The sequence below is a fragment of the Erpetoichthys calabaricus genome, chromosome 3 (assembly GCF_900747795.2).
Source record: "Erpetoichthys calabaricus chromosome 3, fErpCal1.3, whole genome shotgun sequence".
Classification (NCBI taxonomy): Eukaryota; Metazoa; Chordata; class Cladistia; order Polypteriformes; family Polypteridae; genus Erpetoichthys; species Erpetoichthys calabaricus.
Genome location: NC_041396.2, coordinates 43993659 through 44018107, shown reverse-complemented (window position 1 = coordinate 44018107; position 24449 = coordinate 43993659). Strand labels below are relative to the sequence as shown.

At 37.8% G+C, this 24449-nt stretch overlaps 1 protein-coding gene across 1 annotated transcript in view; it reads right to left on the bottom strand.

Annotated features, from left to right (window-relative positions):
• Positions 1 to 3848: 3848 nt before the first annotated feature.
• LOC114649279 (uncharacterized) overlaps positions 3849 to 24449 on the bottom strand; it is a 44816-nt gene continuing 24215 nt past the window's right edge. Inside the window, exons 10-20 of the mRNA XM_051924684.1 lie at positions 22344 to 22523; positions 21741 to 21920; positions 20218 to 20397; positions 19154 to 19333; positions 12188 to 12367; positions 8893 to 9063; positions 7217 to 7387; positions 6174 to 6371; positions 5771 to 5953; positions 5453 to 5656; positions 3849 to 4299 (exon numbers count right to left, since the gene is read on the bottom strand). Of these exons, the coding sequence (XP_051780644.1) occupies positions 5454 to 5656; positions 5771 to 5953; positions 6174 to 6371; positions 7217 to 7387; positions 8893 to 9063; positions 12188 to 12367; positions 19154 to 19333; positions 20218 to 20397; positions 21741 to 21920; positions 22344 to 22523 (1826 nt within the window). The 3' untranslated portion in view covers positions 3849 to 4299; position 5453. The remainder of the gene's footprint in view (positions 4300 to 5452; positions 5657 to 5770; positions 5954 to 6173; positions 6372 to 7216; positions 7388 to 8892; positions 9064 to 12187; positions 12368 to 19153; positions 19334 to 20217; positions 20398 to 21740; positions 21921 to 22343; positions 22524 to 24449) is intronic.

The window sequence follows — 24449 nt, the reverse complement described above, 5'->3', positions numbered from 1 at the left end:
GTGAGTTTTCAGTTGCTTTTTAAAAGAATGAATTGAGTCAGCTGATTTAATTAATTTAGAGAGGTCAATCCAAAGTCTGGGTGCTATACAGCTGAAGACCCTGTCACCTATAGAGTGCAGGTTAGTCTGGGGCACAACAAGATTGTCAGAATCAGAGGATCTTAGTGGGTGAACAGGAGCAGAGCGATGGAGAAGGTCACTGATGTAATCCAGTGCAACGCCATTAAAAGCTTTGTAGGTTAATAAGAGAATTTTATATTCAATTCTGTGAGACACAGGAAGCCAGTGGAGGCGAAGCAGGATGGGTGTTATGTTCTCACTATTGCTGGTTCATGTAAGGACACTTGCAGAGTTTTGAATCAACTGGAGCTGTGATATAAGATTAGAAGCAGCACCTGCCAGTAGGGAGTTACAGTAATCGATGCGGGATGTGATAAAACCATGGACAGGTTTCTCAGAATTAGAAAAGGAGAGGAATGAGCAAACACAGGATATGTTATGGAGGTGAAGATACGAAAGTTTATTAATGTGGTTTATGTGGGTGGAATAAGAAAGGGAGGAATCAAAAATGACACTAAGATTCTTCGCATTAGAAGGAGGTCTGATGGGCTCAGCATCAGGAGTGACTGAGAAGGAGCTCATTTCCTTAAGTTCCGCTTTATTGCCAATTTGCAGGAGTTCAGTTTTGTTGCAATTTAATTTTAAAGAGTTCTTCTCCATCCAGGGTTTAATTTCACTGAGGCAAGTTGTGAGCTGAGAAACTCTGATGAAGTTTCACTTTTAACATTGAAATAGAGTTGAGTATCATCTGCATAAAAATCATAATCCAGTCCATAGCTACAAATGATATGGCCAAGGGGAAACATATAGATGCAGAAGAGCAGAGGGTCGAGGACGAGCCCTGAGGAACCCCTTGTGTGACCAGTGTCAGTCAGATAGGAATAAAACCAACAGAGGGCAGTGCCAGAGATACCCGGCATGTTCTCCATTCTGGACAGCAGAATGTCATGTCTGACAGTGCCAAATGCTGCACTGAGGTCTAACAGAATTAATATGCTGGTTTGTCCAGAATCTGCTGCCATAATTAAATGATTGGTTACCCCAAAGCAGTGCAGTTTCACAGCTGTACTGCACCCTGAAATCAAGTTCCATCAAATTATTAGTAATCGTTGAGTTGGAAGGCTACAACACACTCAAGAACTTTTGACAGAAAAGGTAAAGTGAGAAATAGGCAGAAAATTGTTAAGAATGTCAGCATCAAGACCATTCCACTGGGGGTACAGAAGCGATTTTAAAAATGGCTGCACAAAGCCTAATTCAAGGAATGTATTTATTATGGTTGTAACAGTCAGGATTATGGCACAAGGGCAGGATTTAAAAAGTATGGTGGGTACAGGGTCCAGTACGCAGGTAGTAGACTTCATCTTACAAAGCAGGTTGTTAACAAATGCAGATGTGACTGGTGAGAATTTAGAAAAGGGGCTGGATGGAGTGGGAAGACAAGTAAAGATATAAATGGATGATGGATTTATGTTAGTTGAATTACTTAGATCTTTAACTGATATACTGAGGAATACTGAAGAAATATCATCTGGAGGTTATTGAAGTGAATGCTCACATGGAAACTGCTTCTGAAGGTAACAAAATCATAGCACATTCCATTTCAACATTTGCCATTTCAACAATAAACAGGAACTTCAGCCATTTTTACCTCTTCTTCTTGCTCATTTCTTCACATCTGTTAAAGGTAGATTATAAATATTGCCTTAAGCACCAAGACAGAGGAAGCACATACAGTAGTATCATCAGTGTGTATTGATTAATTTAATAAAAAAAACAAATATATGGTACTAGCACACCTACAGAATATCCTCAGTGTTCTGGCCATAAAACACTTGAGTGCATAACTGGTCTCTGTGTTCCACTCGTAGCACCCCCAGATATGTGGCTCACTTCTTGAGGTCCTCTCTCTGGTATACAAAACAGATTTCCCCCTTTGAACTGAGGTTCAGCTATTTAAATCCCCTGCTGGGTCCCCTGACCTCCCTCAAAAGAACCCTTCAGAGACTGTGGACAAGGCAGGCTGTTTCCTAGAAAGTGTACTGTCACTCCTTGTAGCTAACCACAAATTGCTCTGATATCGTATCAGCATGCATTCCGCCAGCATTATTCACCGTTATCATCTACAGCTGCATCTCCACCTCACAGCTATACCCTTTGTAGTAGTAGTAGTAGTAAAATTTCCATTTGTACAGAATACAGTGAAATTTTTGCTTGCATGCCTGACCAACATGCAACATGTCGCCACTCTCTTTTACCATGGTAACAAAAACTAATAAAATGCAGAACTTCATGTAAATTAATAGAAAGCACAAATCATCTTGCCTGATATATTCCTTACTCCTTTTTCTAAGTTCCCATTACCTGAAATCTTGGGGAAGAAGCCCTGATTGTCATCTATGCCAAAGAAAAGCTCTGATTTTGATAATACTGTATTAAATGCAAACATACATACATACAGAAGAATCTCAATTTAACTCAAAACAAAACCTATAAAATATATCAAGCAAAATGAATAAACTGTAGTTCACCTGCTTATTTATGTTCCAGTTGTAAGAGCAAAACAAATGCAGCCAATCGGATCTCAAATGTTGTAAGACTCCTTAGATAAATTTGTAAATGAATGAATGAAGCTGAATAATGCAGCGGATGGAGCACAGCTGGAGTATGTTGTGCAGTTCTGACAACCATCCAAAAAAAAGAGCATCACTAACACATCAAATTCAGAGCCTTAAGGTCTTGGTGTAGTGTGACTATTAGCCATATCACAATTTAATACAAAAAAAGCCTACGCTAAAGTCTTCTACATAGAAATAATTGACCAATAGACACACTAATAGGTACAGTAGCCCCCATTTATTACTATCATTAGTGAATTCTAAGTTTTCTTAAAACCAAAAAGAGCGCCTCTTAAGAACTAATAGATGCACCTAAGTAGCACTATTCTGAAAGTTTCAATCAGGTGTGCCCCATGTCCTACTCTTACAGACTAATGGATCTAAATTGCTTTGAAAAGATCTAATCTAGGGCGTCAAAGTACTTAAAGACATTGATAAAATTTATCAAGCACAGCTGTTTCTGTTCACATACTTTCAGATGGCAGTGCAGATTATGAGGATGTGTGTCCATACCAAAACCTCTACATGCTTGTTCACACAAAACGTTGTGTGAATCTGAAAAAAAAACTATTCTGGAAGGTATTAAAAAACACTCATATGAAATACTGAGACAAACCATCCATCCATCCATTGTCCAACCCGTTGAATCCACGTGACAAACCATCTAATGTATTTTCTAATGAAACATGGACTGAATGGTTTCCTTTCATTTGTCATTTTACTGATGCCTCAATAAGAAGCAGCACTTGCAACACTACAAGACATCTTCAATCTCTGCCACCCAAGGAGTTTGCATGTTATAAAAACGTATTATCAGTTTATTGTTAAATATATTCATTTTAATAAATTTATGGTCAGACAGAAGAAAGGAATGACAGTTCAGTAAACTTACTGCATAATTCATAAAATTTTTATTCAGTGTGGCCAATCTGTTTATCACAAAGAGGCCAGTCATTATAATGAGATATTCAAAAGGAACATGTTTATTGAGAATTAGGAATCCAAGTAAAAATAATCCGCTATTCAGATTGCACATTCATGACATTTCATAATCACAGATATGTTTTAACATGATATGAAAATGTATATGTTACACATAAGAGAATAAATAAAACGCACAAGGAGGCACCCATGGTGTTAATCCATAAACAATAAGCCAAAGTCAAAAGATCTCCATAATTTAATTTATTAATTTGTTAATCCTTTACATAATAAACTTTTTGATGTACATATGCAATATTATGTAAAGTGTCAAGTGAATACATTCCAGAAAGCCAATTATATAACATTTAATTTTTGGGGCTGATCTTGTCAGCTATGTCTGCCGTAATAACTTAAGTATCAGTTTGGTCAGCACATTCTGAAGAGCTCACTATTGTCTTGCTACATATGAATAAATGATACACATCTGAGCTGGCCAGTTTAAATCACCACAACCCAAACAAAGACTTCCATCAGCGGAAAACACCGTCCAGCGACAGGAGTGGAGTGTGCAGACGTCATGAAGCTGAAGAGAGCGGAGATGCTGAGTGTATAGAAGAACTTATAAAGATGCAGACGCTTACCATTTGGCCTGTTTCACCCTATCCAGAATGTCTTACTTTAGAAAGACAAATGATACCTAATAAAATAAATAAGAAGGCTTTTAGTTTACTTTTAGAAGACATGTTTTGTTAAAGTTCTATGATTTTTGTATTTATTATGACATTTAAATTCAGCCCAGCCCCACAAATAAATTCAATTTAACAGCCAAGAAAACCCCCCAATAGCCTCCCTTATATTCTGCATGAAATGTGAAAAGAAAGCAAAGAACTAAAGGGAGAGGCAGAAGTAACAAAGTTGACTGAAAGTAAAATATCAGTGAGGTAAACCACAAATCTTCCTGGCCCTAAATGTGTTTTCTGTCTAAAAGATTAATTATTCTGCCTTTCAAAACCCCCATAGGAGATTTTCAAATACTCTATGTATTGGTGAATGCATTAATAAACTGAAGCGGAGGACTGCCCCAAGTGAATAAGACTGCAGAAGTGGATGCAATGGGGTCAAACTGTCATTTGTACTGGGATATTCCACCTTGACAGTGGAAATATTTAGGGAGCAGCGCTATTCAACAGAAATAGTTTATTTAGGAGGGGCTACAGGGTAAATAACAAGTAACCTTAATATAATAACCTCAAGCCATCATAATCCAAGGGGAAGCTGGATACAGGGCAGGAACCAACCCAAGACATTACACCACGCAAGCACAGACAGCCTTATGGATCCTTGCAGAGACTGCCATAAGTATATTTCTGTAACTTTTAGTTCTTTGTAACAGGAATAGCAATAAAGCAGGATTCTCAAACTCCAGTCCTGGAGGGCTGCAGTGGCAGCAGTTTTTCATTCTTAGTTAGTGACCTGTTTTTGCTGCTAATTAACTAATCTCCTGCCATTTTAAATAATGTCTGAAGAGCGATTTGATATATCACAACTTCCTCTTCTATGGTAGCTAGAGAGTCCTGTTTCAATCAACAACAACGTAGCCAGGAAAAAAGTACCTAAAATGGTGACATCCATAAACAATAAAATGGTTGTGCAAAATAAACAAAATTACGAGTTTTATTACATTATTATTATTATGACTAGAAAACATATAGACTTCTCCTACTCCTAAGATCAAAGTTCTGCTATTCATTTTTTCATTTATCTAGGAATCAGTTGATTCATTTACTGAATTGACTTGCAGGGCTACCACATTCCTCAGTTTCTGAAACATATCTAAAAAACACACTCACCTTAGGGGGAGCCAGGTGGAAAGTCACAGACTTTGATGGCATCGTTGTATACAAGGCCTGCTGGACATTGCATGATGTAAGTCAGGTGATTGGAGCACATGATGAAGGAGTGCTGCCTGTTCATATCGATATAATTTCCACTGATTTTGTTTTTGCAGAATGAGAGAGGGATTTGCCATCCTGCCTGATTACTATTTGGTATTCCTGAGAGAAATATAACAATAATTAACCAATCGATCAGTATTTCTGTAGGTAAGACAGCTATTGCTTAGACTGACAATTCAAGCACAGCAAAAATCACTGGCCCATCGTACTAACCCAATCTAAAACTGTGAGGCCAGTCACACCAGTCCTTAGAAGCATTGAAGACCAGCCCTGAAGGACAAGGCATCAAATGCGCCAACCCATTGGAGCAGGCAATGTAGCTGTGGGGGTCTTTAGGGTTCTCATAGTTGCCATCTGTTCTGCCAGCACAAAAACCTTGGGTAACATGTTGTGTGCCTGAAAAATAACAAATTTAAAAGAAGATGACATGAGGTTTTTAACTCTAAATTATTAAACAATAATGTGTCCTCAAAACAGGAAAATGTTTTTCTAGGACCATATTCGCTGTCTCTATAAAACGTTTCTCTCTAATTGTGCATTTGTAGAAACAATGAAGAAATTCCTCATTTATTTCCAAATGTTAGTGCTGACCTAACAAGAAAAGATTTTTACACACCGTTGCCTGAATTGCTGCCACCGGTTGGCCAGTCACACCTGTTATTAGCAGGGTTGTAGACAAGGCCAGAGGGACACTGCATGATGTAGATTATTCCATTGGAGCAGGAAATGTAGCTGTTAGGATTGTTAGGGTTGACGTAGTTTCCATTTGGTTTGCCAGTGCAGAAATTAGGCCCGGGATTGGGAAGGTTTGAACCTGCAATAACACGCAAAGACATGGGGACATTGAACACTTACTGTAAGTACTATAAACGGATTCTGATGAGGCTCATTCACTCTTTCATTAGTTGTTTCAGTGGCTGTGAAACCACCATGATAAAGGTCTTAGATATAAAGAAATGCAAATATCAGCTTCCAGTGTTTAATAACAATCATCATTATTTTATAATGAAATGATTACCTTTATCACAGTTATCATCCATCACTTTTGTGATCCCATTGTTTTTTTGTTGTTGGTGTACAGAATCAGTTTCAGTAACATTTGGCGCATGGCAGAAACTAACATAGGTGGAGAAGCAAGCCCATCACAGTTATGCACATTTTGGCGTTTAACTTAAAATGCTACACTTGGGATGTGTAAGACTCCATAGTCTGCATACTGTAGTGGTTGGGCTAGGATTTGAACTCAGCACTCTGAAGCTGAGTGATTGTGTCATCAATTATCCATTATATTTAAAGGTAAAGCAAACAGGTTTATAGGCTCATTATTGTCACATGTACAAAGTGAAGTGAAATTCTTACTTGCATGTGCTAATCAACATGCAGTAACATACAATATATTTCTATCATTATTATCAAATTCATTAGCTCAGAAGTGGAAAAGTAGGTGGTATGTGTTGGTTAGAGGGTCCACTAAAACCCTGAATTGGATTAAGCAGTTTTGAAAATGGAGGGATTGAAGGATGGATTGATGGATGGTTTATCACATACATTTCATAGCATTTGCATTGCTATTTATTCCTAACACATTTAGATGTCATAATCTTACATTACTTGCTTCTAGCAAAACTTGTAAGGTACTCCATGGAAACATGTACCCACCTGGCCAGTCACATTGATCCTTAGCAGCGTTGAAGATGAGACCAGCAGGACACTGCATTTCAGTAGGAATTCCATTACTGCAAATAATGAAGGTGTGTGGATTGTTGGGATTGTAGTAGTTCCCGTTGGCTTTGCCAGTGCAGAAGTTGGGAGGTGGATTGCAGCTACAGCCTGTATTTCACATAACATGAGGATAACAAAGATTGAGATGACAAAAAGAACAATAACCCCGCCTGACTTCCAACCCACTCTTAGATTTATTAGTGTATAATTTTATAGGTCTAAATTTTGTTGCATCCTCTCACTTTCAGCCATCTTGAAACTCTCAAGGAGGTCATTGTAGTGGGCACTTAGTGGGTTCAGCTGATTAGGAATGAGTTTCCCAACTTATCTCACACAAAACTAACTCTGCCTATGTCTAGATAAAGGGACGTGTAACCATATTATAAGAACATAAATAAATGTGCTAACTAGTTCTAGTTTTGTTGCTCTCAGACAACAGCTCCATTTTAGTGCTTTTTTCTTAACTCTTGGTTTGCTGGTCATTCACTTTGATATTTTGATAATTCGATCCTCATTTTATTCTGGATGGGTTCACTCTCCAAAGTGAGGAGTCCAACAGTTGTTGATATTTTGATCGGTTCTTTGCTATGATGTAGGACTGACAACTTTCCATAGACCATCTTGCCATCTCATTGGAGGTCTGCCAACTGGATGCATGAAGTTGCCAGGGCTCTAGAATGTCACTTTCTGTGTTCATCTGTCATCAGAAATGAATACCACATGTCCTGCCAAAGTGTACTTTTGTTTTAATGCTGCCATGATGACATCTTTGAAGCCAGTTATATAGTGAATTTTCTCATTTTTGATACAATCCATAAGTGATACTTTCGAAACTCCCTTAGTATCTGTTTTGCACAGATTCCATACCTCACAGCTGTATATCACCGAGAATAAAACCATGGCATTGAATGTATTTGCTCTTGCTTTGGTGTTTTTGATCACTTGTATTTTCAGCTTTATGCAGTTGAAAGTAAGCCACACTGCAGTTCTTGGGTGTGATATCTCTTGGTCACTTGACCTAGGTAATCAAGTCAGCCCCTAGTCTTATCTCTCTATATGGGTGGAAAGGGTTGCACATGCACAGTGTTTTATTTCTGTTGATCCCCAGACCTACTGCTTTACTTTCTTCATCAAGATCACATAGACACTCTTCTGCGTCATCGACTCTGTGTGTGGTGATCACAGTGTTCTCAGCTAACCATGGACGAATGAATTTCTCACTGCTGATGTTGATGCCTCTGTCTTCCCAAATGAATTTTTTGAAAAATTCTCCTAGAGCCGTTGACAATAGCTTTGACGAAATTGTCGCCTTGCCGCCCCTCAACGTATTGGAATGATGAGGATGACAGAATTATGTAAGCAGTCTTGGCTTATTGACTCAAGTTCCATATATATGTATTGTCTATGCCTTGTTTTCTTAAAGCATTCATCAGCACATTTGTCTCTATGCTGTTGAACGCTTTCTCGTAGTCCATGAGCATAAAACATACAAGCATGTCAGCTTTTCATCCTTGCACCATTAATTGATTGAGTGACTGTAAATGATTACTACTAGACTTTTCCCCAAGACCCAGTAGTTAATTACTATCAGCATTCAAGCTGACGATCCTTACCTGGCATCTCACATTGCCCACTGGCAGCATTAAAGATGTACCCAGCAGGACAATGCATCAGTGTGGGGTTTCCATTTTGGCAATTGATGTAACTATCAGGGTTGCTGGGGACTGGATAGTTTCCATTAGCCTTGCCAGTGCAGAAATTGGGAAGAGGATTACAGCCACAGCCTGCATTGAGCACAGCAGAAAAGAGACAGAAACATAAAACACTTCAGAGCTGATTTCACTATCAGTTTTAAAGCATTTGCTTTGAGTAAGAGAAAAAAGCTCTATATAAATGTAAAGAATTATTATTATTATCTGCAGTCATAGAGGCATGTAAATGCATTTTTGAATTTGAAATGAGTGTCTGTTTCAAAGCTAGCAGTCTGCCAACTCTGAATTTCTGGAAACATTTGAGTCTTCTTTACACATCTTACTTTATAATTGTATGTTCTGAAAAAGTATAATAGAAAACCTGACATTGATAGTGAAATATTGCCTTAATTAAATGGACCTTCACTTTATTGTAATTTAGGATAAAACAGATACCCTAGTGCTGTCCATAGCATGGGGTTCCTGAAATAGAAAAAAACCCTAATAGAAGCCGCTAACAGCTTTTCTCAGATACCAATGCATGAATCAGTGCTTTAGATGGACCAGTACTCACTCAACATAGAGTATCAGCACCTTTTCTTAGTGTACTCTTCAAGAATCTTCATGTGGGAACCCCCACCTAACCCCCTGATCCCTGATCGACTGTCACTGTATTACAATGAAATGATGATCAAAGTTTCGCAGCACCGGCACCTTTTTGTAGCATATCAGTGTTCAGGAATCTTCAAGGGGTAACCCACTCCTTAACTATTTAATCAAATGTTACTGTATCATCAGAGAGAATCACAGGTAATTTTGTTCCACTTTAAGCACTGGTGTGAATACATATTAGACATTAGGATTAGGGTTAGGGGTAGGGATAGGGTGGAATTCTTACTATATGCTTTGTTATTATATGATAGTACTTGCTTGCATTATCAATCTGCATCTGTTAGCTTGACTCTCATGGTTGCCACTAAAACAACTGTCACTCCTTTATTTTTCTGGCTTAGTCAAATAGGGAGACAGACAGACAACCTATAATTTTATATACTGTATCCATCCATCCATTTTCCAACCCGCTGAATCCGAACACAGGGTCACGGGGATCTGCTGGAGCCAATCCCAGCCAACACAGGGCACAAGGCAGGAACCAATCCCGGGCAGGGTGCCAACCCACCGCAGGACACACACAAACACACCCACACACCAAGCACACACAACATTTATTTGTATAGCACATTGTCATACAGAGGTTGTAGCTCAAAGTGCTTTGCATTTTGTCAAAGAGAAAGTTGCAAGATAAAACAAAACAAATGACATATAGACAAGAATAAGAATGAATAAATGACATACCAAAAACTGTAAATAAGAATAAATCAATACACACTTATATAAAACAGATATACTAGTAACAGAAAAAATATACAGTATGAGTCCTTAGATATAGATTTGTTTTTAAATTTCTTTCAAAATATTTCATGCTTTGGTCAGATGGCCAAAGAGGGTAGAAAAAAGTAAAAAAAAAACAAAAAAAAACCCCTGGAGTAACATGTCAGACAAAAAACAAAATCTGCAGGGGCTCCAAGGCAAAAGACTGCAGAGCCCCCACTAGGTAGAGGTTTTGTTTTGGTCTTTATTATACTAACTTCACTCTATTGCCATAAGTATGCCACCTACATAAAGTTCATAGAGCTTAAACATTAGAATTAGTGATGAGTCAGACATGGAAGATTCACTGTGCGTACAGCTTCACAAAACTGACGCTAAAATTTGTTTTGCAGCTGTTTTTGCAATTGTGAAACGTGAAACTTGCCAAAGATTGGAAAACCTGGACTCCTGCTTCCTAAAACCTCACTTACACTTTGGTGTTTACCAGGGTACCACACCAGCAAAATCAATTCTATACATGCCTGTTGTTCACATCCCTGCAGAGAATGTGACTTGCTGCCTATTTTAAAATGAAGATACGGTAAAATGCATCATCATGCTCATTACTCCTGTTTTCTCCATAGGGAAACTCACTACATGGAATGTCAGCACTGCCAAACTCTTATCTCCCCTTCTGGTGATTTTTATTTCCAACTATGAAGATTTATTTAAATGTCATTGTGGAAATTTGGATACACTAACTAAATATATTTTATTTTGGAATGACGTGTAGTTGGATTTATATAAGGTTAGCACCCTGTCTTATAGCTAGATCTTGTTTTGCAACCAGGATTGGCACTGACTCCCAGCAAACCTAAAATGTATACCTCAATCAGAAAACAGATGGTTGGAAGGACAACTGTTGCCAAGTTCATAGTGAACTCAACAAAAAAAAATTGAAAGCTTCCATTCTTTCATGGAGGAAACATGGAGCTGTATTAAAAAGCAAATAATCTTGCCATGCACTTAACTCACTGAACTTACAGTGATTGGTCTCAACATCAACCTCTCAAACATGCACAGATCATGTATTTTTTATTTCTAATCATTATAATGACATAAAACAGAAAACGATGAAAGCCTTTTTTTGCCTTAAAAACATTTATTAGGTTATCCCAAATGTGATTTTTAAGTAACAAGTCACAATTCAAGCCCTGGAATCACTTCTTGACATGTAGCTGTAATGGTAACAGTTTCTCTCTTTCTTTCTCTCTGCATTCACTCATGTTTGTTGCTTTTGACTTTTAATTTTTCTTTCTGCGGCCTCACATACCACCCAGTGATTCCTTGATTGATTGAGGACCACTGCTCTAGGCCACCTTGGCCATCAGTTACTGTATGTGACATTTCATAGCAAGATGAAAAGTACAGCTGTGACCACTAATGAAGAATCAGGGGCTGGGTGGAGAACTGAGGGATTTCACTGTTCATCTCAGTCTATTGTTAGATTGCTTTCTTGTGGAAAAGGTAGGTTTAGAAAACATGAAAGCAGAAGGGAGTAAGAGTTACAGATGAGAAGATGGGCAGAAACAGTGTATGGTAATTGTGCTTCACCAATACAGACAAGCGCTTAAGGAGGAAGCCTCCTCAGATGCATTTCTGTTCAATTTCACTTAATGATGGATACTTCACATTTGATTGCTACTCTACACAACTGTGATCATGTTTCCTTACATGTACTGCTCAGCTTATATTTGAGTATTAAGACCACAGTGAGTGTTATTAGGTAATTATCTTGGTATCATTCTGATCCATATTTCTAGAGGAATTCCTTAACTGTCCTTACCACTAGAAGACCAGTCGCACTGATCCTTGGCAGCATTGTAGACCAGGTTTGCAGGACACTGCATTATATGCTCTATTCCACCAGAACAGGAAATGAAGCTGTGGGGGTCATTAGGATTGGCGTAGTTCCCATCTGGTTTTCCAGTGCAGAAATTGGGTTTTGGAGTAACAGAGGGACCACCTACATATATAATAAAGATATGAAAAAGCAAAAAAGGTAATTTTTGTACAAAAGCTTTCCAGTCTACAAATTCTATATAATGTACATTTTTTTCTTTATTTAAAGTTTAGAGGATCACATGTTCATATTCTTAAATCACTATGTATAAGGAAAGATCCAATCCTGGACAGAATAACAATCTATCGAAGTGCACACTCATCCTAGCACCCAAATCTGGGCCAATTTAGAGTCACCAAATGCCAGTCAGATACAGTATGAATATGAAAACTCCTCAAAGACAGTGAGTGAGTTGGAGTTAATGTCAGAACATCTGAAGCTGCAAGACACTTTGTGCCACTCTAGTTAATAGTCATCATCATCATCATTCTGTGCATCCATTCACTTAACCCACTCACGGCACAAGGCAGTCCTTCAGGTGTAGTCACACACCCAAAACTCGACGCAGACAGTTACTAGGCAGGGATTCAAGGCCAGTATCCTGGAGCTCTGAGGCCACAATGCTAATCACCGTGCTATCTAGTAATATATCAGCAAAGGTTCATTTATTTTTGAATTTGCGGTAACCCTTACGCCTGTCATTTCTTATATTTGTATTACAATCACAGACGTGTCCAGGACTCTGGTTGCATATTTACTGCTTATTGCTTACATAACAGGAATAAAAATTTAATTTACATGTAGATAAGTTAGCCGAGTGTGATCAAGTCACAGAGGGCCATCATTTTTTATGTTTTATATGCAATCATCCTTCTTGCTCATTTTACCATGGAAATCACCTTGAGTTTAAAATCATATATTCACTGTTTATAGGCAGTTTTTTCATTGTGTTCTTTGTACTTCTGTACTTTGGTCAACAGTTGTCTTTTTCCTGCACTTTTCTGTAGACAACTTGTTCTTACTAAAGAGAATACAAGTACTCTCTAATGTACAATTATGGGTCCATTCTTGTTTTGCTTAGAACAAAAATAGGCAAGGCTCTGTGTCTGCCCCCCGACCCTCAAACACATAACAGGATATGCAAGCAAAAGGCTAAATACTACTGTACTTACCCTAGAATAGTGATCATATATTTTTTAGATGAAGAAACCATTTTGTCCAAAAAACTCTGGGGCTGAGGGTTATTTCATTCTTACCAAAAAAAGTTGCAGTGCTCTGCTTGTTACAATCCAATTTATGTAAGGCATTAATCATATTCCTGATTAAACATACAGGTATTTATCTGCTTGGTTGCTTAGCTATTCTAGGATTACAAATAAAGTTGACCACTGACCACACTGGTTTCTCCAAGTGCCCGCAGAACTGATCTGTAAATTGTCATTAATTGTAAATCCTTGAGCAGCTCTGCACCGGTGGCACATTACACAACTTCTAATTGGAGAAAATATCAAACTTGACGAGTGCAGTTGCTGATCTCATCGACTGAGGATGTCACATTACACAACTAGAAATCGCAAGGCATGACAAATTATACAACTTTGTCATGACTTTCCAGCCCAGCTTCACACATCCAAGGTATCACAAGCTTGCTCCTTATTATGACATCCAATAACAAATGTGTTCCTGATATGTCAAGTTCAGCCTCAGTCTCTGATTTATTTTTTCCTTTTTCCATGTATGTAAAACACGCAGGGAGATGAGAATCATTTTGTGTTTGCTAAGTCCAAAACAGTTAAGTTTCTTATTTCTTTTAGCCACATTATTTGCATTGTACTTTTGGCTGAGTGCTGATTTGTTCTCAAATATAACATAAATCGCCCCTGTGATTTAAGACAAAATCAAACCTGTTTGCCTTGTCCGGGCAAGTCACAGACTAGTTTACTGGGCATGACTGATGGTAACAAGGGAGCTCTGCCGCTGCCTCCAACTGCCTAAGATTAAGTAAATGAAGTTTGCGACTGAAAATCACGGGGGAAGCCCAATAATTAGACAAGACCTTTAATGTCCTAGTTTGCTCGTTTCCAGTTTGATACATTTTTTCTAACCCTGTAGGACCTCCATTTTTTGTGCACAAGAGAAACAAACATGCATGATTAGAGCAATATTTTTTTTTAGTTTCCCTATGTAATTTATTTTTTTTTTGTTTGAGGGGAATCATAGAATCCAAATATACAGTATCATCAATTTTGATTAAGGGAAATAATAAAAAGTATCAATCTATTGTCATCTCACCACGACCCCATCTTTAATTCTGTTATTTCAGAGGCTATGTCTCAGGCATTTCCTCAGCAGTCCTTCTCAGAATTCTCCAGGATCATGACATCTTCGATGCAAGCGTATTTAGATCATCACGAGGATTGCTTCTGTATCTGAGATTGACAGATAAACCTCTAATCATGTGCAAGAAAACTTTCTGAATTCTTGTCTCCCGGTATTTCAACCTTAGCTTCTGTCTTTTGTTTTTTGATTCTGGTTAGAGGTTTTATTTTTGATCTGATCAGTTGCCTTTCTGGCTTTGACTTTAGTTTGTTTTAACTACATCTTTCTCCTGGTTTTTACATCAAATCCCCACTGCCACTCCCCCAGGCAATATAATACAGTACTGAGGATGCGAATAAAGAATTTTTTGCATTATTTTGTTCAGTTTCTTTTTGTACCATATATACTCGCGTTTAAGTTCTCCTGCAGATAAGTCGGGGTTTGACTTTACCATATAATTTCCCGTATTTTATAATGTCGGTCGTATAAGTTGAATGCGGAAAACTCACGTTATTGGTCCAAGAGATTATAATATGCTGATGCCCACCTGAGAGAGTAACCACTGAGCACACGGCCTTTTTTTCTATGTATTGTGCCTACGTGACCACACAGTAATACCCAAACTATTCCAAAGCAACGTTTGCACTGTTTTGTGTTTTTTGTATCTCACACCCTCATACACCTTTATCGTAAGAGCATCCCTTATCTACGATGGAGCATTCGATCAGAAGAAAATATGAAGCTGGTTTTAAATTAAAAGACGTTGAAGTGCCGAAAGAAATTGGTAACTGCGCTGCTGCAACAAAATTCAATGCGTCTGAGAAACTGATGCAAGATTGGAGGAAGCAAGAAGATGTGAAAAAAAAAAGTGTCGCATTTTTGAACAGGCGTATAAGTCGGTGTCTGATTTTATGATAGATTTTTCGGGTTTCAAGACCCGACCTATACGTGAATATATACAGTATTTGAAATAAAATCACTGCCTCAACTAGTTTAGTCACAACTAGTACTAAAGTTTTGACTTTGGTATCAATACCAGCTTTCATATTTCAGTACCAGTACTAAAACGCAAATAACAGATAATTCCAACCCCCCCCCATCCAGTCCTACTCCAGCTACCCTGGTGTGACGCACCATTGTGACACATTATGCACCACTACCCTCTTGATTGCATACGTAAAGTGTGCATTGAAGTAATTTGGGGAGGCATCGATCACATTGAGTGGACTAAGGGTCAAGGGGAGAGCTGACGTTTACATCCTGTACCAAAAATCCTGAAGTACTGGTACCGTACCATTTTAAAATTTGGGTTTTTCTATATTTTTCTGGTGCTGGAATACTGTGGAACACTAGTCACAACACAGACACAGATAAAAGTTTTTTAATTAGGCTGAACGTATCTTCAAAAACTATTTTTAACAAGTGTACCTCATTCACTTCTATAGTCTTCCTTACTGTTGGTAGGCCAAACACAAACAAAAAAAAATTCCAAGTAACTTCCATTTTCAAGTGTAAATCTTTTTCAGAATCTCAATTTAAGTTCTGCCCCATAAAATAGGATCATTGGTCATGAGCAGTTTTTAGGAAATCTATACTAAGCTAATATTTTAATTTTAGGAAGACACTTTGAGATATGGAGTTTGCATGTTCTCCCCGTGTCTGCATGGTTTCCTCCAGGTGCTCCGGTTTCCTCCCACAGTCCAAAGACATGCAGGTTAGTTGCATTGGCGATCTTAAATTGTCACTAGTGTGTGCTTGGTGTGTGGGTGTGTGTGTGTGTGTGTGTGTGTGCCCTGTGGTGGGCTGGCGCCCTGCCTGGGATTTGTTCCTGACTTGCGCCGTATTCTGGCTGGGATTGGCTCCAGCAGACCCCTGTGACCCTGTGTTAGGATATGGCAGGTTGGAAAATGACTGACTGACCGAACTTTAACAGACATGGTTATACAGATGGGTTCATCTCTATTGTGACCTTCTTTAATCAAGAAGTCACATTCAAAACCAGAAGGCAGCGATTGCTTGACTTCAGCTCTGGACTATTAGAGGAGCTAATAAATTGGTAACCTATCTTCTCACAATTTTGCTGTTTTGTTGCTACTAACATAAAAAGAAAAACTAAAGCCAACAAAGACAAGTCCAGGCCTGACCACAGGAGGTGCTGGAGAGTACAGATTGCTAGGTGTTTATTAACAGTCACACACTTGGTCTTTGTCTCACTATTTGCATTTATGAGAGGCACTACTGGTACCTAAATACACAGATATGTTCTATACAAACACCATAAATAAAATGAATTCAAAACCATCACAAAGCTTCTTTATGGGTTGGATAAGCAAATACAGAGAGACACAATAAACTTTGAAGATACAAATAGCAAACATCAAAGAGTTCAGACATGCCTGGCATTGCCTCACAGTGCTGACAGGATGGAATTTTAGTACAATTGACTCAGCCAACATTTTCCAGTGTCCTCAATATATTTTATTGCCATTTAGGAAACTGATTGTCATAGACAGAGGATAAAATTCTAAAGAAACAAGTTACAAAAGCAGATCACAGTAGGCAGACATGGTAGGAACTGAGGATCATGAAGCCAGGTTGGGACACCACAATTTGAATATATTAATAGAAAGATGTTTGTCAGATTATACGAGGCAGTAGTTGGCATTTTTTAACATGTTGTGGTCTCACTAAGGAAGAACCTAAAAAGCCACCCCATTCTGAAAACAACGGCCAATTTATCAGTGCATACTAGCTGGAGGCATCAGGCCTACTGTCAACTTCTGTGTGGTATTGGTAGCAAAATGTAGGGTTTCCAGTAGTCTCCTTGGGAGTGACAGGAGGATATGTACAGCACAATATAAAGAAATATAGAATAAAATTGACTTCCCCATCCAGATAATCAAAACAGAGACCGATGTTTGTGTTTTCATCTGAGCAATGATTGAAAACACACTACCAAAACAACAATACATAGGCTAAAAGTGGAGGAAAATAAATGTCCTTGAGATGTTTACTCACCACTGCCCTACTTGCTTGGCACACACAGAGCAATTTTACAAGGCACAATGGCAATCACATAGCAACTCACAAGGATATTACAGCTTATCTAAAACAGCTTATAAAGACTATATCTGCTGTACCCGATCTGGCTGTATGAATTGACCCAAGGGAGGAATTCTTTGATCACTTTTCAGCTCTGTGTCTTTGTGTTATTTTATTCTTTATTGTTGTATTTTTAAAGGAGTAGAGACTGACAAAGAGCAGTGTGTGTTTCACAAGTAACATTTACCAATGTAATACTTCAAAATGCCATATCTATCTATCTATCTATCTATCTATCTATCTATCTATCTATCTATCTATCTATCTATCTATCTATCTATCTATCTATCTATCTATCTATCTATCTATCTATCTATCTATCTACAGTAAATCCTTGCTATCCATGTATTCTGTGGATTCGCTTCTCAGCTATTACAAAAGTGTAACCCATTTCGCTACACCCCAGTCTAGTTGCGCCTATTTGTGGCCATGCATAGCAGAAAAAAATTCTAAGAGGCCTATCACACAGCAGCAAATAACAGATCTGTGATGCCCTTAGATGTCTGGGGCTACATGTGCGCTACCCTGAATGGATTACCTTGTGATACCTGGTGCCAAGCAGCATGGGTAAGCCATTGGACCTAATTCGTTATAGGGTCCAAGGCTTGCAATTGTTTCCCATGAATGAGGAACTCATAAGTTTGCACTGATTAAGTCCCTGGTCTTTGTACACACTGCCCATTGCTACTTCCAGTTGGATGGTTTAGTGAGGTCCTCAGATTGGCCCAAATAAAGTCACTCACAGCCTTTGGCGCAGTGGCTAGAAGATCATCAAATTTGACTGTACAGGAAATAAATGTTTTGGCAAGGTTTCAGAATGTGAAACTGCAGAAGGATTATTACCAAGCCTTAAGGATGAAAAACAGAGGACCAGTGGGTTATTCCGACCTTGTCTCCCATTGCCAGTTTTTCCCTCCAAGTGGACATCCCACCAGAACCTAACTCCATTTTTCCCATAGGATCAGTGTTTCAGTATCTACCAATTTCTGCATCAGCAGGGTGTTTCAGGAACACAACCCCCACAGATAATCAGAATTGACTGTATCTGTATACTGTACTGCCTTTTCATCATGATCATCATGCCAGCGCTTTAACAGTAAATGCCAATGGCTCAATGGACCATTTAGTTCCATCAGGTCAGGTATTCAGGTATTATCTATCTATCTATCTATCTATCTATCTATCTATCTATCTATCTATCTATCTATCTATCTATCTATCTATCTATCTATCTATCTATCTATCTATCTATCTATCTGTCTATCTGTCTATCTATCTATCTATCTATCTATCTAGAGAAACTGATAAAAAATAATAAAGTAGAAATTTAAGTTAACTTTTTAAGGTCCTATAAAACTGAAAACAGTAGAATTTCAGAAGACTATATTACATGTTATCACTGTATATATTCAGAAAATGGTACTTTTGTAGCTTTTTATCACTTTTATAGTTTCTCGGTGCACCAAATGCATATTGAATTGTTCTTACCACTGGAAGGCCAGTCGCACTTATCCTGAGCAGCATTGTAGACCAGATTAGCAGGACACTGCATCACATGCATTATACCACCAGAGCAGGAGATGAAACTGTGGACATCATTGGGATTGACATAGTTTCCATCTGGTTTACCAGTACAGAAGTTGGGTTTTGGAGTAACTGATGGGCCACCTATGTTGGACAAAAATACAAAAAATTCAAACAAACTACTTGTAATGAATCTGTTTTGGAAATGTGAAGTAAATACTATTGTGAGAATGTTTTTGTCATTTTGAATTAGGATTCCTAGCTGTGAGCCATTTTATTCAAAGGCTGTGTATTACATAATAGGAACATAAAGAAATAATTGGTATTGTGCACACTAATCTGAGAGTACACAGAGAATATGGTCATTTCATACAATTTTTCCAATTCATAAATGTGAACTTGAAGGTATGGCAAGTTTAAATTCAGTTACAGTTCTGGATGAGTAATATGCTAATGGCAGGAGAGTGCAATTGCTTTTCACTTTATGTCATTTTTCATCAAATAACATGTACAAATCAGTAATTTCATTTCAGTTCAAGTGAATATATCCTGCTTAGCTCAAACAATAAACTTGAGATATGATGGCAGAACAACAGAATCATTAAGAAAAATGACAGCACCCTGTGATCAGTGTGGAGGAGGAGGAGGTTGGTGTGGCTTAGTGACTAAAACATTATTACTGAATATCACAGGAACTGCAGTCTGACTGCCACTGACTCACAGTGGTCTCCAACTATTGCACTTTCAATGTCACAATACATTAATGCTGTAAAGAATAAATTGAGGGAGAGAATACGTAACAGTAAGCTCCAAAACTTACAAAAATGAGATTTCTATTATGGCTCATTCCAGCCCAAGTATCAATAATTCGGCAATTGGCTCCCCAGAATCTTGAATCATTCTGAGCAAGTTTAGCAGATTATAAAGTACAGAGGTGTTACACATTTCTAAACATATGCTTAAATGTGGTAACTGATAAGTATTAACATTTTTACAAAATAATAATACACATGATTAATTTTCCTTACCATTAGAAGGCCAGTCACACCTATCCTGGGCAGCATCATAAACCAGGTTAGCAGGACACTGCATCACGTGCATTACCCCACCTGAGCAGGAGATGAAGCTGTGGGAATCACTGGGATTGACGTAGTTTCCATCTGGTTTCCCACTGCAGAAATTGGGTTTTGGGGTAACATGGGGTCCTCCTATATTATAAATATAAACAAACAGAAAACAATCCAAAATGTTCATATTATGGTGCAGCAAGTGTTCAGTCATTAACATTTTCTAATTTTCAGGTTACCAACCTTTACCTTACAGGTTTAATTTTGAACTAACACCTTAAAAGTCAAATTAAATTAGAGTATGTTTTTATTACATTTTGAACAGGCATTGATTTGTCATTCAAAATAGAAATTGAAAAACTGGTCAGTTAACAATGTAGCTATTTATTTCTTTATTTCTCTTTCATTTTTTCTTTCTTTGTAACTAGAGGGCCTCACCCCCTGCTCACTTTGCTCGTCAATCCCCCTGCCTGCGTTACGCACCAGCCACTTCGAATCTCTGCCACTCACATATGTGGATTTCACTTTCATCAAACAACAAATCTTTTCATTCTCGTGGATACGCCTCTTCATTGGGAAGAAACACTACTTTTCCCTGATGGCAACACAGATTAGACGATCTACACGTCTCCGACTTAAATTTTAAAGCCAAACAATATCTACATACTTCTGTCATATCACCTATGTCCATATATTCGATCTCTTTTTGCTGTTCCGTTATTTCACCGAGTAATAATTTCCATTTGTTAACGCTAATGCGATCTTTACTATAATTTTTTTGAGTCTTTTGAATTTTATTACTTTCATAATCTCTAATCTGCTCTGCATTTATGTTTCATGTTGCGTTAGAGGTACACATTGTGTTATACGTTTTCTTTTTTTTTTCTTTGAAATTAACGCACAAATACTTTTTAAACTTACACTTTTACTGTAACACTTCAGTAAAAACAATATTTGGAATTACCTTTTTTGTCAATATCGCATTGAATTTTAATTCTGTGTTTGGATGTACATTGTGACAACGCAACGTATAACTGTCTGTGAGTGAATATCGTTTCTTTCTCTCTAATAAATAAACTGACTTTTTCGAATGTTTGACCCTGTGATTTGTTAATTGTCATAGCAAAAGCTAATCTAAAGGGAAACTGTTAAAGTTTTGATACGAATGGCATCTCAAGATCTCCTTTTTCATAAACAAATTTAAATGTGGAAAACATAAAAATTTATAAAAGCTGACAGCACATGAACTGTGTCTGACAATAGCATTCACAAGAATGAGAAATAATTGTACTGTGTGCGTGGTTGTAAATGTTTGAGAGGAGGGCAGGACTTTTCAAAATCTCTTTGCCAGAAGTCTTGTCTCGCGGGACTGGAAATTATCTCTGAGAATGTCTCGTGGCAACATTTCCTTTTATAACAGAAAGATATAACTAACAAAAAGTGGGGGTATGGTTCAGCTTTGTGCAGCACTAATATTTTCTTACCATTAGAAGGCCAGTCGCACCTATCCTGGGCAGCATCATAAACCAGGTTAGCGGGACACTGCATCACGTGCATTACCCCACCTGAGCAGGATATGAAGCTGTGGGAATCACTGGGATTGACGTAGTTTCCATCTGGTTTTCCACTGCAGAAATTGGGTTTTTGGGTAACATGGGGTCCTCCTATATTATAAACAAATATAGTACAGAAAAAAAAATGATCACATTATGGTACAGCAAGTGTTCAGTTATTTTCAACATTGTATAATTTTCAGGCTATCTACCTTTGCCTTAAAGAAAGAGTTTTGAACTGACACTTTAAAAGTCAGATTAGAGTATGTTTTAACTTGTGCACTACAAACAGAATAACACTGATTTGTCATCTAGAATCAAAAATGTGTCAAATTATTTAGCAAAAAAAGTCAGTCAACAATGTAGTATTTCCTTTGCTTTTTCTTTCTTTCTTTGTAATATAACTAACAAAAATGGTATATGTTTCAACTTTGTTAAGGACTAATAGTAAGGTAGTTTGATACATACATATAAGTAAATAAATATTCTAGTTCTTTCAAATGTTTATGACTAAAATACATTTTATTTTCTTACCATTAGAAGGCCAGTCGCACCTATCCTGGGCAGAATCATAAACCAGGTTAGCGGGGCACTGCATCACGTGCATTATCCCACCTGAGCAGGAGATGAAGCTGTGGGAATCACTGGGATTGACATAGTTTCCATCTGGTTTTCCACTGCAGAAATTGGGTTTCTGGGTAACATGGGGTCCTCCTATATTATAAACAAACAGTAAAGAAAAAAACCCAAAATGTTCACATTATGGTACAGCAAGCATTCAGTAACTAACAGTATTTCCTAATTTTCAAGTTAGTTCTCTTCAATTTAAATGAAGGGGTTTTGCAGTAACTGTTTAAAAGTCAAATTAGATTAGAGCGTGCTCCAGTTTTTCATTATAGGCACTTTGGCTGTTAGAGGAAGGTTACATACTAATATCTAAACTTTTACTGTATATACCAAGAGTTAAATAAACACTGTGGCAGACGACCATGGAACTTGACCCAACGGGATGCCTGGAGAAGTGAAGGACCAGGGGCCTCATGTATAACGCGTGTGTAGAATTTACACTATGGCGTACGGACAAAAGTGGAAATGTGCTTACGCACAAAAAAATCTTGATGCATAAATCTGTGCATACGCCATCTTCCACATTCTTCCGCTTCATAAATCCTGGTCAGTGTGAAAAGTAACCCACGTGCACACGCCTACTGTCCCACCCCAACTCCTCACAGAATTACACCTCTTTGAATATGCAAATCAATATAAATAGCCCTTAAGCTCAGCCTAATTGTGAAAAGACAATGGCAAATGCACGGGGGAAAATAGAAGAATTTCAGCGAATACCAAGTGGAGGCAAGGAAAAACCTACTATTTGTTGGTTTAAACAGTGATATAATCAACAAAAGGAAGTAGATCGAGTGACATAGCATGTCGGAGAAACTCGAAAGCTCAAGTTCACAAAGTCACACAGTGCCCAAAATAAAAAAGAAGTTGTCACATATCAAAGTCGCCATGAAAAGGTGAGTCGTAGCCCACCGTCTGAGTGTCATATGAAAGCTTATTAGGGTACAGAGAAAAAAAAAGGCACACAGTGGGAAAAAAGCAAGAAATGACAACTTTAATCTCGAAATTTCCACTTTAATCAAACAGTTTATTTTGTCATTAAAGTAGAACATCATAAACTTAATCTTAAAATCATTTAATTTACTAGTTTCTCAAATCCCATCTTAACTAAAGTAGCACGTTAAATACTTTGTTTTGTATTTGATCTTCTATGTGCTCTATGTGTGTGAATCACTATGTGCTTCTGGGCCTTCTCTTCCTCTGACAGGATACAGAATCCATTACATTCATAATATTACAGCTCTCTGAATAATTAAAATACTGAGATGTATACGTGATATCATTTTCATGATGATAGGAGTTAAAGCATGTTATTAAACATGGGAACCCGGTGGCGCAGTGATTGTTCATGTCTCATGCAAGATGCTTGCTGCGCCATGTGCGACCTCCGATGAAATACTTTATTGCAGCAGTACTGTCTCTTTCAAACGTACTAACCTCCAATTCCTGTCCTTACTTTTCTTTCTCCAAATACCCAATCACCACACAATCAGCTCTGTAATAGACGTTAAGCCATCTGTAAGCTTAGAACGACAATTCTTCAAAACTTTTAAGGAACATTGAAATATCTTCATAGTACATGTTAAATTATTCTATCCATCCAGTGTCGCACCAGTCCCAGCAAGAATACAGCGCGAGGCTGGAACAATCCGTGAACAGAGCACCAGATCCTTGCTAGCGCAGCAACACCGTGTCCTCACATGTTTAATTATTAACCATATAGATTATTTAAATGAAGTTAAAGTTTTATCTATATAATATAATAAACATATTTTGCTGCATTTCATCTTAAAAACGATATCATCATCATATGTAAATATGCGCTTTATAAAGTGGCTCAGGTTATGCAATATTATAACTATCGCAAGTTTACAGTGAGGTAATTGTACTTATAAGTACAAACAGTTCTACAAGGAGAACTTGATGGACTGATTGAGTATGTTTATAGTTCTTGGGATGAAATGGTTTCTGAACCGTGAAGTCCGTACAGGAAAGGCTTTGAAGCGTTTGCCGTGT